The 12,334-nt window shown below is 38.4% G+C and overlaps 1 protein-coding gene across 2 annotated transcripts in view; it reads left to right on the forward strand.

The window, feature by feature from the left end:
• LOC107096713 (CTD small phosphatase-like protein 2-A) overlaps positions 1-12,334 on the forward strand; it is an 18,461-nt gene that overhangs the window by 5,232 nt on the left and 895 nt on the right. The window contains exons 2-12 of one of the 2 annotated variants that reach the window (XM_015393491.1): positions 201-412; positions 1,877-2,012; positions 3,679-3,825; positions 3,899-4,126; positions 4,259-4,352; positions 6,405-6,516; positions 6,599-6,685; positions 6,777-6,839; positions 6,942-7,021; positions 10,737-10,863; positions 10,978-11,073. In XM_015393491.1, the coding sequence (XP_015248977.1) occupies positions 224-412; positions 1,877-2,012; positions 3,679-3,825; positions 3,899-4,126; positions 4,259-4,352; positions 6,405-6,516; positions 6,599-6,685; positions 6,777-6,839; positions 6,942-7,021; positions 10,737-10,863; positions 10,978-11,073 (1,359 nt within the window). In that variant the 5' untranslated portion in view covers positions 201-223. Of the gene's footprint in view, positions 1-200; positions 413-1,876; positions 2,013-3,678; positions 3,826-3,898; positions 4,127-4,258; positions 4,353-6,404; positions 6,517-6,598; positions 6,686-6,776; positions 6,840-6,941; positions 7,022-8,702; positions 8,783-10,736; positions 10,864-10,977; positions 11,074-12,334 lie in introns of both variants that reach the window. The other variant, XM_015393492.1, reaches the window with a different exon arrangement.

Here is a 12,334-nt window from a genome sequence, read left to right on the forward strand (position 1 = left end):
CGGTTATCGGCTACATGAGTTTTAAAATATCGGCATATCGGATATCGGCCAAAATCCCAATATCGTGCATCCCTAGTTAACAAACAACCATTCGGCATATGGAACCTCTTTGTTGCAGTGATCTGTCCACATTGAACACTATTAAAGCAGAAACTAAATCATAACCATATTTTTCAGCTGGTGTTTCTGTTCCTCCTCAGGTTTTTCTATGTGACTCCGGAGCATGATGAGGCTGAGAGTGCGTAAAGCTCCTCAGCAGCCAAACAAAGGCCACCGAACGCACCCGTCCCTGGCCAAACGAAAACACAGAGAGGTGGAGCCGTCCCCGCCGAGAGGCCGAGGCAAAATGCAGAAAAATGAAACTGGGCTCCTCTCCACCATAAAGAAGTTTATCCGTGGGAATGCTGTGAAGGTAAACACGCAGAGCTTTACTGCTTCTTGCTTTTATTCTGTCACCTCTGTTTATTAAAATGACAGATTCTATTGTAGTATTTTCTAGCTTTAGGATTCAGGAAGGATTCTATTCAACTTCATTACTTTTTTAAATCTCAAAACAGACTCAGCCTATTGTGATATTAAATCAGTAAAAACTCAGTGAAACTGTCAACATCATAGATTAGTTTCGCACTGATGATCGGTGGGATTACCTAAACCCATCTAATCCCGTTCCTCCTCCATGCGTCGATTTTCACTCCTTTTCTAATGTTTATACTTTACACTGCAAAAACGATCTAAAAATGAGTAAAAATGTCTTAAATTAAGTGTATTTACCCTTAATTTGAGCAGATAATTAAGATGATTTGCCAATGGAATTATTATTTTGACTCTTAAAAAAAGATAATTAGATTATATGCATGTGTAATAAGACAATATAATTGTTTTTTCCTATTTTAAATGTAAATGTTCTTGTTCCATTGGCAAAGTGTCTCACTTACTTCCTTAATTCAAGCAAAAAATGCACTTATTTTAAGAAAAAAAATCACTTATTGAGATTTGAATTTTTTGCAGTGTATAGATTAAATGCACATGAAGCTTAAGAATAAAAATTGATAAAACTTTTCATTCACATATATCTTATAGTTTAAATAAAAAATATCTAATTAGGGAATTTTAAATAAGTTATCTAATAAAATGGAATTAGTATAATTTAATTAAGGAGATTATTAAGGTTATGTCTGGCATTTGTTCATATTTAACATCTACCTTGTATTATCTTCTACTTCATCTAATCAATAAAACGTATTTTATATTTTACATGGTACTATTAAAATATAATGCATGATATCCCATAATAACCATATTGTAATATAATCTTTGGGTTGTTTTATGCCTAAAGCTTGTTTTAGTTCTTAAAATTTTGTTTAGTTTAAAATGAGGTTTTACTCCTTTTATTAAAACCCCCAATTTTAAAACTGATGAATTAATTGAAACCCATCCCTTCCCCCAAACAGTCTTGAAGGGTTGTTTAATTATTAGTATTATTATTTGGATTTCTTTGTTTTTTTTGGGCTTTTCCCCCAAATTCAAACTCTTCATTTTTTTTACGAAGCAAGTTAATTTTAAGCATATTTAATGTATAAAAAGTGTTTCTGTTTTCCAGATTACCAGCTTTATTAAGACGATTAAATTTCTTATTCTAGTTAAAGACTTTTTTGTTTACTTAATAACTGCTTCCTTAGTCTCCGCACAGTAACTTGGATGTTACCGTCCTTAGCTTTCACTTGTTGATTTTATCAGATATTTTGAACATTGCATTAAGTCTTTATCATGTGTAAAATCATCCATCAGTTTTCAGTTTTTCTTTTTTTCATTGAACTTTAACAAATTGAGTAAAGTGTCCAATTTTAACCATTTTTATTTGTCTGTTTGCTTTTAGGTGGAGCAGGAAATCCCGGCCAAGCGAAGTCGCATTGATTGTAATTCAGACGATGAGCTCATTACTTCAACGCCTCAGACCCGGGGTCTGGCCAACAAGTCCGTGTCAAGAGTTTGCAGAAAAACTCAAAGTAAAGGTAAAGCAGAGACAGCCTTCTGGTTTCTGTCGTGGTTTACAGCAAATGTAAAAGAGAGAAAAAAAACACCTTTCAACTCTAAAACATTCAGTGTTCATGTTTTCTGATGAGAATGGGACTTTAGGAGGAATATGGTTAATATGATTTCAGAAGAACGGCAAAGTGTCTGATGCCTTTTATTATAGAGAACATTATTTAGTTTATTTAAGCTAAAAAAAATACCAGAAAACTGGATTTATTAAAGCTAACTTGTGGAGACAAAAAAAAAAAGTGAAAAAAAGAGTTCTTCCACCTTTCTGATTCCTGATCCTCCACGGACGGGTTGGTCGTTGGATCGCCAACTTGAAGAGGGAGGATTTGCCATCGAACTTCTGGCCAGAGAAAAAACCCGTAATATGTAGCCAACATTTGGAAGAAGAATGTTTTCAAGATGACTTGGATAATAGCGCGTTGTGACAAACACCAGATACAGCACTGGGACTTGATCAACAGCCGATACCGCACCGTGACGTCACTAACCAGTAGGTGGCAGTAGTGTTCTTTGACAAACATGGATGCCTCCAGTAAAGCACATTCACATGGAAATTACTCTGAATTAAAAACACTGATCATTTATTGAACAGGATGGAATAAAAATGTCCATGAATATTCCTTTAAAGTCGTAGGGAAGCGGCTGTTCCAATCGTTGCATTTCCGAATTCTCCCGAGTGGTGCCCGACTTTACACGAGTGAATAAAGTGAATGTGATTGGTCGATTATCAAGGGGGCGGGATTGTTGTGGCCGGTTTATTGGAAGCATCATGCTAACCAGTTAGCAACTTAGTGCTAGCAGGTTCCCAATGGGAAATTCCACTAAATTGGTGACTTAGAAACGACGCTGTCAAGGAACGCTATGGACAGCGGAAACATGCAAGAGGAGGAGAGTTTAGTGTCGGAGGTCGTGGATGAGTCTCCTCCGTCATCCATTTTTTATTTAGAGGAGGAAAGCGGGGACGAAGATGTTGTGGAAGAGGACGCCAGGGCGGCAGAAGCTTGGTTTGGTGTAGAAGGCTTCCAGCCGTACATGTTTGAGCCCTTGCCTCGCAACGCTGCCAGTTCTGTTAGCTCTACGCCTGCCGAAGACACAGACGTCCATCCCCGTGAACACTGGGACGCAACTCAATGGGAAAGGAAAGGATTCTGATTTCAACCGTTGCGTATATTAGCTGCGACACATGAATCAAGATGCTATGACCGAAAAAATTTGACTGACAAATGAGCGTTGATATATGATTGGCTGAATTTAGGTGTTCAGGCTGACGTAGAACTAACTGGCCTGCAGAAGATAACGGAGAAAAACACAGATTTTAAGACAGGATTTTTTATTTTTATTTTGGGGCAATATGGTCTGATAAAGAGTGCATTTATATACATGTTTAAGCCAGAATGATTTGACATGACTTCCCTACTACTTTAAATACACGACTCCATGTTGAGTGAAATCCAGAACATCAACTGAAGAGCTTCATTCAAGTGGCAAATAAATTGGAGCGATCCTAGTTTGGGTTTGCTTTTTTCCCTATAGTGTCTGATTTCCAAAGCAGAGGGTGCAAATAAAAAATGGAGACGGACACAATTATATATATTTGTATTAATTCAATCTTATAATGTATTGTTTATTTTATAGACGCAACGACCTGCAACAGTAAACCTATGAAACCAAATGGTAAACTGGAGGCTACAGTAGACTCACCGAGCAGCCCGCCACGCACAACCCTCCTGGGAACCATCTTCTCTCCAGTTTTCAACTTTTTCTCACCAGCAACTAAAACTGGTAGGGAATAGAAACAACTTGTCAGCTTTATTAGGCCGTAAAGCTACTGAAATGTCATTTGTGTCACTTTAAGCCACTCCAGGCTCAGATTCACCGGGCCAAGCCGTGGAGGCGGAGGAAATCATTAAACAGCTGGACATCGAGCAGGCAGAAGAAATGCCAAGCAGTACTCTGACATCCAGGGATGGAATCACTCCGTGTCACACCATCCAGATGTCGCCTCAGAGGCTTCAGATCCCCTCCGAGACGACCATCGAAGAAGGAGAAATCGTCACTGAAACGGACATACCCCCATTAACAGGTAACCAAGTTTTTTTTTTATTATTATTGACAAAACAACAACATGATGTTTTCTGCTTTTGGACAGACCTCTTCATTATAATGTCGGGCTTTTTGGTTTAAATAGAGCTCATTTTTAATTCTGTGTCTGCAGCTCCTGGGTGTATGCCAGATGGCAGCTACCAACACTCTTTACCTTCAGCACCTGCAGAAACCTCGTATGAGGAGGACTGGGAGGTTTTCGACCCGTAAGTTGATTTAAAACAAAAAAAACAACAAAAAAACATTATTTATTTATTTATAAAATTCAAGTTTCCAGGTTTTTATAATTGGAAGCTTCTGACCACTAGGTGGCAGCAGAAAGCTGTGTTATTGTTTCAGCTCACAGTTTTACAGCTAAACCTCAAAAATTATTTTAAAAATATTTATATTTTACAAAATCTTTTGTACTTTTCTGTTAGGGCTGGTCGATACGCCTTAAAAATCTAAAAAAAAAAAAAATCTGTATTTTTCCCCCTACCAAGTCCGATTATTAGATTTATTTTCCTTTATGGTTATGATAAAAATGACTTTTAAAACTAGTTTTAATTTTAGTCCATTCCCTTTAGGAGGTGACCTTAATTTAAAGAGAAACGATTCAAGCTGTGAAAATTCTTGCTGAACAACGTTTCACAGCAAATAATGAAAATAATAAACAGAGTGTTTGCAGCCAGTGGTGTTACACAGTCAGCACATTTATCGGTTATAAGTAATAACAAGAATGGAGGAACTGATGTCATCCAGGGCTGTGGAAGCCCAGGAAGTGCTTTGGTGGGAATAAAAAAAAAAAAATCCAGATCTTCCCAAAATGTAATCTTCATCATCACTCATCCTCTCCTGGTATCTTTGTCTCTGACATCAGAAAAGTGAAAGACTGAATTTCAATTAAAGTTATGAAGATAAAAATGACGACAAATGAAGACTTTAGTTATTTTCACTGTGTGTCATTAATCCTCATGTTTTACTTTCTGACCAGAATGAGAAAAAATGTTGGACTTTTGCCCAATTGTCAAATCTTTTAAGCTGTTCCTGCCTCATTAGTGCCTCATTTCTCTGGCCTCTTTCGGCTTTTTCAGTCAAACCTGTCATCCTCCATGTTCCCTAAGGGCAGTTTTCATAAAGTGTTTTCAGTAACTCACAACTTCCTAATATTTATAACAAAAAAAAAAGTGGTTCTGAATCTTTGAAGCAAGTTTCTGATCACAGCTAATCCCCAGGTAATAACTTTGCTGCAGGATGAAGCCGTTTAACCGATTTCCTACTATTTAACCCTTTATAGGGCAATTTAGCATTTTTGATTGCTTGCATACCCCTTACAAATGGAGTCCCCACCGCCCCTCAGTGACGTCTAGAAGCACAAGATCTATATCCAGCCATTCAGCAAAGATCTTGCTTGATACATACAGTTTCTGAAATGTTTTGCGTCTGACACCTTTTGCATAATTTAATGGTAAAAACTTTGCTCAAAATCCTATTGTACACAATCAGATATACCTGATAACAGAGGGCAGAAGACTACACAAAAAATAATCTTGACTTATCTCATAGTAATAAGTTATTAATATCAAAAATGTATTTCTGTTTTTTCTTTTTACATATTTTGTTAAAATGCCAAATAAGGACTTCAAACCAAAAAAAGTTATTTTCTGATTTGTTTTTTTCTTGGATCGGGCTTTAAAGGGATAAAATCAAATACAAACAGCATAAAAATAAAACAACAAGCTGGTCCCATCTAGGCGTAATCGGAGAAAATGACTCCTGATGTCCAGTCTGCTCCGTAGCTTTGTTTTGGTCGCTGTAACCGCAGAAAATCCCGCTTCACAAAGATAGGATGTTATAGAAAGGATGAGTTTTGACCTGAATTAACCTGTGTCAAGAGGCACAGATGCACCAGCTGATGGAATTGGGAGAGAATACCGCAATTTTTTATATTTTTCAAAATAAAATATCACTCAGACTCTGATCGTCGATAAATTTTATATATATTTATACTTTTTTCTGTGCGGCCCGGTACCAAATTAACAACGGACTGGTGGTTGGGGACCGCTGATGTAAAGGGAGTATCTGACCAGATGCTCATTTAAACCATGTTGTTGGGATGGAAACTATTCATTTTCAGTTTTTTTTTTGTTTTGTTTTGTTTTTTTCACTTGTTAATTTTTATATTTTATTTGAACCCATAGCAGAAAAGCAGTAAACAGTTTTATCACTAGAAGTGTGAAATCTCACATCCTCCACCGGCATCTTCTGTTTCTCTGCAGGTACTTCTTCATCAAGCATGTGCCTCCGCTGACAGAAGAACAGTTAACGCGTAAACCAGCTTTACCTTTGAAAACACGCAGCACACCTGAGTTCTCGCTGGTCTTGGATCTGGTAGGAAGTGGAATGTTTTTTTTTTTTTTTTTAAATCAATCTTGTTAATTAGTTTTTTATAATTCTTTCATCTTCCTGCCAGGATGAAACCTTAGTCCACTGCAGTCTGAATGAATTAGAAGATGCAGCCCTGACATTCCCTGTGCTCTTTCAGGATGTAATCTACCAGGTGACTTTAGGAAAAAAGCCCGTCTGTTATTAAAACCTCTCAGGTTTTTATCCACATTAACAAAAACTCTGCTTGCCTTTGAATTCTCCAGGTCTATGTCCGATTGAGGCCCTTTTTCCGAGAGTTTCTTGAGCGCATGTCTCAGTTGTACGAGGTGAGGTTCTTCTCCGCGGCCGGCGGCTTTTCTTGGTGTCGCTGAATCTCATTACAGTTTAAATTAAATAAAAAAAAAAAAATGTTTGCATTCAAATTTCAGATTATTCTCTTCACTGCTTCAAAAAAAGTCTATGCAGATAAGTTGCTCAACATACTGGATCCGAAAAAACAGCTAGTAAGGTAAGTTAGCTCAATTTAAAACAGCTTTTAGAAAAGAGTTTAACTTTATAGCTTCTCAGAATTTAATAACTATATTTCATATATCTAATGATTATATAACAGTAATAAAAAAAACTATTTAATCATCAATTATAAAATGGTTAATTTTGTACTATTTTTAAATTTTACCCCTTATTAACATTACTTAACGTGTTTACAGGATGTAACCATAGTGTATGTTGTTAACCCTTTTATTGCTGGTGAAGATTCTCAGTCATCCAGGTCAAAGTCTTTACAAAAAAGTTAAAAAACAATCCACTGGGCTTTGTTTCCAAGTTTTAAGACAAGTACGGACTTGTGTCCTCCTCGCCAAGTATGTTCTTTAGAAGAAAACAGGAAAGTGTGGACTTGGAGAGAACGGGAGCATGCAGTATAAATATGGGTCATTTAGAACAGAAGCGTACTGATGACATCACCACACGCTCTGCTCGTCTGGAGCTGCTTTTCACTTGTTATTAATAGTCTCTAGATAAAAATAATTGTTGACTGTTTCTTTTGTTGGGGGAATAATAGTTAACAGTCAGATAAAAACAAATCAAACGAACATTTTCCAATAAAAAACAAACTCGCCAATCAGAGCCAGCGGTTCTTCACAGACGGCTATACTGAGAGAGGACTGCCGCAGACCGGCTAACGTTAGCCATGGCTGCCCTTGGAGGGCCACTGGTTGCCGCGGTCCTCTCAACTTCAGAATTGTTTTTTAGTTACGCAGTAAATCAGTAAATGGGCCATATAGTGCATTTAAAGTATACTGGTAATGTTCTCGCCTCAAATGATCTTAAAACTTACTTTTATTGAACAACGGCAACTTAAGACTTTTAACTTAATACTCTGTGAGCGCTAACCTGGGACAACTGTCAGTCTGCTCTGATGCATGCTGGGTAAAGAGGGAGGGGAGTGAACAACATCCAGGGACTTTGTCCGTTCTCGGTCTTCTTGTTCTTGTGAATTGGAGCAGGGCTGAAACTGAAGATATTTCACGAGTACATTAGAACNGTTAATTTTTATATTTTATTTGAACCCAAAGCAGAAAAGCAGTAAACAATTTTATCACTAGAAGTGTGAAATCTCACATCCTCCACCGGCATCTTCTGTTTCTCTGCAGGTACTTCTTCATCAAGCATGTGCCTCCGCTGACAGAAGAACAGTTAACGCGTAAACCAGCTTTACCTTTGAAAACACGCAGCACACCTGAGTTCTCGCTGGTCTTGGATCTGGTAGGAAGTGGAATGTTTTTTTTTTTTTTTTTAAATCAATCTTGTTAATTAGTTTTTTATAATTCTTTCATCTTCCTGCCAGGATGAAACCTTAGTCCACTGCAGTCTGAATGAATTAGAAGATGCAGCCCTGACATTCCCTGTGCTCTTTCAGGATGTAATCTACCAGGTGACTTTAGGAAAAAAGCCCGTCTGTTATTAAAACCTCTCAGGTTTTTATCCACATTAACAAAAACTCTGCTTGCCTTTGAATTCTCCAGGTCTATGTCCGATTGAGGCCCTTTTTCCGAGAGTTTCTTGAGCGCATGTCTCAGTTGTACGAGGTGAGGTTCTTCTCCGCGGCCGGCGGCTTTTCTTGGTGTCGCTGAATCTCATTACAGTTTAAATTAAATAAAAAAAAAAAAATGTTTGCATTCAAATTTCAGATTATTCTCTTCACTGCTTCAAAAAAAGTCTATGCAGATAAGTTGCTCAACATACTGGATCCGAAAAAACAGCTAGTAAGGTAAGTTAGCTCAATTTAAAACAGCTTTTAGAAAAGAGTTTAACTTTATAGCTTCTCAGAATTTAATAACTATATTTCATATATCTAATGATTATATAACAGTAATAAAAAAACTATTTAATCATCAATTATAAAATGGTTAATTTTGTATTATTTATTTGCTTTTGTGTTGTTTTAGACTATTTTTAAATTTTACCCCTTATTAACATTACTTAACGTGTTTACAGGATGTAACCATAATTTATGTTGTTAACCCTTTTATTGCTGGTGAACATTCTCAGTCATCCAGGTCAAAGTCATTACAAAAAAGTTAAAAAACAATCCACTGGGCTTTGTTTCCAAGTTTTAAGACAAGTACGGACCTGTGTCCTCCTCGCCAAGTGTGTTCTTGAGAAGGAAAAGTGTGGACTTGGAGAGAACGGGAGCACGCAGCTTAATTCGGGGTCAATTGGAACAGAAGCGTACTGATGACATCACCACACGCTCTGCTCGTCTGGAGCTGCTTTTCACTTGTTATTAATAGTCTCTAGATAAAAATAAATGTTGACTTTTTCTTTTGTTGGGGGAATAATAGTTAACAGTCAGTGTTGCGCTGAGAGGTGTGGTGTGGAAGGAAAAATCCAGCAAAGTTGGTTGGAGCAAAAACAAATGGTCATTTATTAAGTCTCTTCCAACAGAGCATGGTTATACTGAGAACAAAATGGCAGCTTTCCCCTCAGACTCGTACTACAGCCAGCAGTCCACCTATATATTGCTATCCCCGCCTTCTCAATTTACCCACAGCCAATCAAAGTTCAGCCATCATGGCTCCCTCTATAAGAGAGCTGGGTTTCCTTAGCAAGGTTCCAAAATGGCTTCTAAAAAGGAAACATCCACAAAGGTAAACAATTCAAAAAACAAAAGAAGCAGACGGGCTAACGTTAGCCCTGGCTGCCCTTGGAGGCCCACTGATTGCCGCGGTCCTCTCAACTAGTGTTGCACCGATACCGATACCAGTATCGGACGGGGCCCCGATACTGCCCTAAAATGGTGGTATTTGTATCGGAGAGTACCAACAAATAGGGCACGGGTACCATTTTGAGAGCCAAAAGTTTATTCAACTATTGTCACCCACTCCTGGTAGGCAATAAAAAGTTCTACTGGATTCACTTTGTATTAGATTTTTTTTTTCCTGCTTCACAAAGGTAGGCAGCAGCTTGACAAAGCCATGATGGCAATTATTTTACATCCAGGTAGTGTGCAGTTCTTCATTTACACATCGATTTCAAACAGATGGTATCGGTATCAGCCAATACTGCTCAGTATTGGAGCCCAAAAATGGCACCGGCGCAACACTAGTCTCAACTTCAGAATTGTTTTTTAATTACTTAGTACATCAGTAAATGGGCCATATAGTGACGCTTAAAGTATAATGTCCTCGTCTCAAATGATCTTAAAACATACTTTTATTGAACAACGGCAACAGAACAGAAGACTTTTAACTTAATCCTCTGAGCTCTGTGAGCGCTAACCTGGAAGCTGCTGCTGCCGCAGTGCATGCTGGGACAGCTGTCAGTCTGGGGAACGGACAAGTCTGCTCTGATGCATGCTGGGTAAAGAGGGAGGGTGAAGAGGTTTCACGAGTACATGAGAACGCACAAGTACACAGATTGAGAAACAGCCCAAGTCTTGTTTTGGTTTAGAAAACTGGGCGAAGGTGTCCGCCCCTTTGGAATGGACGGTCGTTTGCCTTCTCCAAAGGGTGAACTGGTTCAATTTGCATGTTTTCTAAACCAAAACAAGGCTTTGTTTTAGTCCACTCTATAGAACCTGGAACTAAACGCTATTTCTGCCATTTTGAATTGAAAAAGCTTCCTGGATGGAAGAGTCTTCAAACTTGGAAACAAAGTCCAGTGGATTGTTTTGTTTTTTTATTTTTTTGTAGTAACCCTTCTGTTATTTATTTTTCCCTCAGACATAGACTGTTTCGGGAGCACTGTGTTTGTGTTCAAGGAAATTATATCAAAGACCTGAACATTCTCGGACGGGATCTGGCAAAGACGGTCATAATCGACAACTCCCCCCAAGCCTTTGCCTATCAGGTAAAACCGTTTCACCAGAAGCAGAAAGACTAACTGGTGTTGGTTTTTGGTTATTTTTCTTCCCCCCACGGTTCTCCACCAATGAGATTCAATCATGAATTTTGTCTTTTCCAGCTAACTAATGGAATCCCAATCGAAAGCTGGTTTGTGGATAGAAACGACAATGAGCTTTTAAAGCTCATTCCTTTCCTTGAGAAGCTGGTGGAGCTGGTATGTATTTGATCGAACCACTCGGCTCCGTGGAGCCTGATGTTTTCTAGAGGTTTGGGATTAAACTTTAAAGCGTGAAACTAAGGCACGGGGTTTAGCGTTCTGTAAATTTGTCTTTTTTTTCTTTTCTAAAGCTTTCGACAGTTTAGATCTCAATAAATTGGTCAGAGAGAGGGGGGCGGTTTACAGTAGATGGTTAACAGCAGGGTTTCAGGTCTAGTCTCAGTTCATTGGGCGCCTGCTTAAGACGGCGTATTCCTGACGTCCCAAATCTTCTAAAAGGTTGGCAAACGCTGAACTTTCTATGTATTTTTAATTTATGGTGTATACATAGAGTATTCATAAGGTGTCCAGCGACAGCCTGACTTAAACATAACGCACAGCATCAGTTAAAGCTGCTTCCATTAAGCGCAGAGCAGCAATGTTCCCCGGTCTGCATCCAAAGATGTCTTTGACACAGTATAATTATTAACCTAGTAGTAAGCTGCTGCTTAACCCGCCCTAAACAAAATAATAAAGAAAAAAACTATCCCCCCCCCAATTGGTGTTTGAGCCGCTTTGAGCCTTAGCTACCTGATAACAAAATATTCCAATTGCACCAAAAAAAACACTGCAACCCAATAGAATGAATGCCAATTTAGTCATCAATCGTTTAAATCAGCGGTCCCCAACCTTTTTTGCGCCACGGACCGGTTATATGTCAGATAATATTTTCACGGACCACCCTTTATAGTGTGGGGGGTAAACACGAATAAATAAAATGATACGACTGGCATAAGATCAAATACAAACAGCATAAAAATAAAACTCACCGTTATGTTGAATTAGTGGGAACCCTGAGCTTGTTTCTCTGAAACAAGCCGGTCCCATCTAGGCGTAATCTGAGACAATGACAGACGAAGTGTGCTCCTGATGTCCAGTCTGCTCCGTAGCTTTGTTTTGGTCGCTGTAACCGCAAAAAATCCCGCTTCACAAAGATAGAATGTTATAGATAGGATGAGACTGGATCTGAATTAACCTGAGTCAAGAGGCACAGATGCACCGACTGATGAAATTGGGAGATAATACCCTAATGTTTCGTATTTTTCAAAATAAAACACCACTCAGACTCTGATCGTCGATAAACTTTATATATACCGGTGTATATATATATATATATATACACAATTTATTTATTTTTTTTTCTGTGCGGCCCGGTACCAAATGAACGATGGACCGGTACCGGTCCGCGGCCCGGTGGTTGGGGGCCGATGGTTTAAAT

Source organism: Cyprinodon variegatus, unplaced genomic scaffold, assembly GCF_000732505.1.
Source record: "Cyprinodon variegatus isolate N-32 unplaced genomic scaffold, C_variegatus-1.0 Scaffold645, whole genome shotgun sequence".
Taxonomy (NCBI): domain Eukaryota; kingdom Metazoa; phylum Chordata; class Actinopteri; order Cyprinodontiformes; family Cyprinodontidae; genus Cyprinodon; species Cyprinodon variegatus.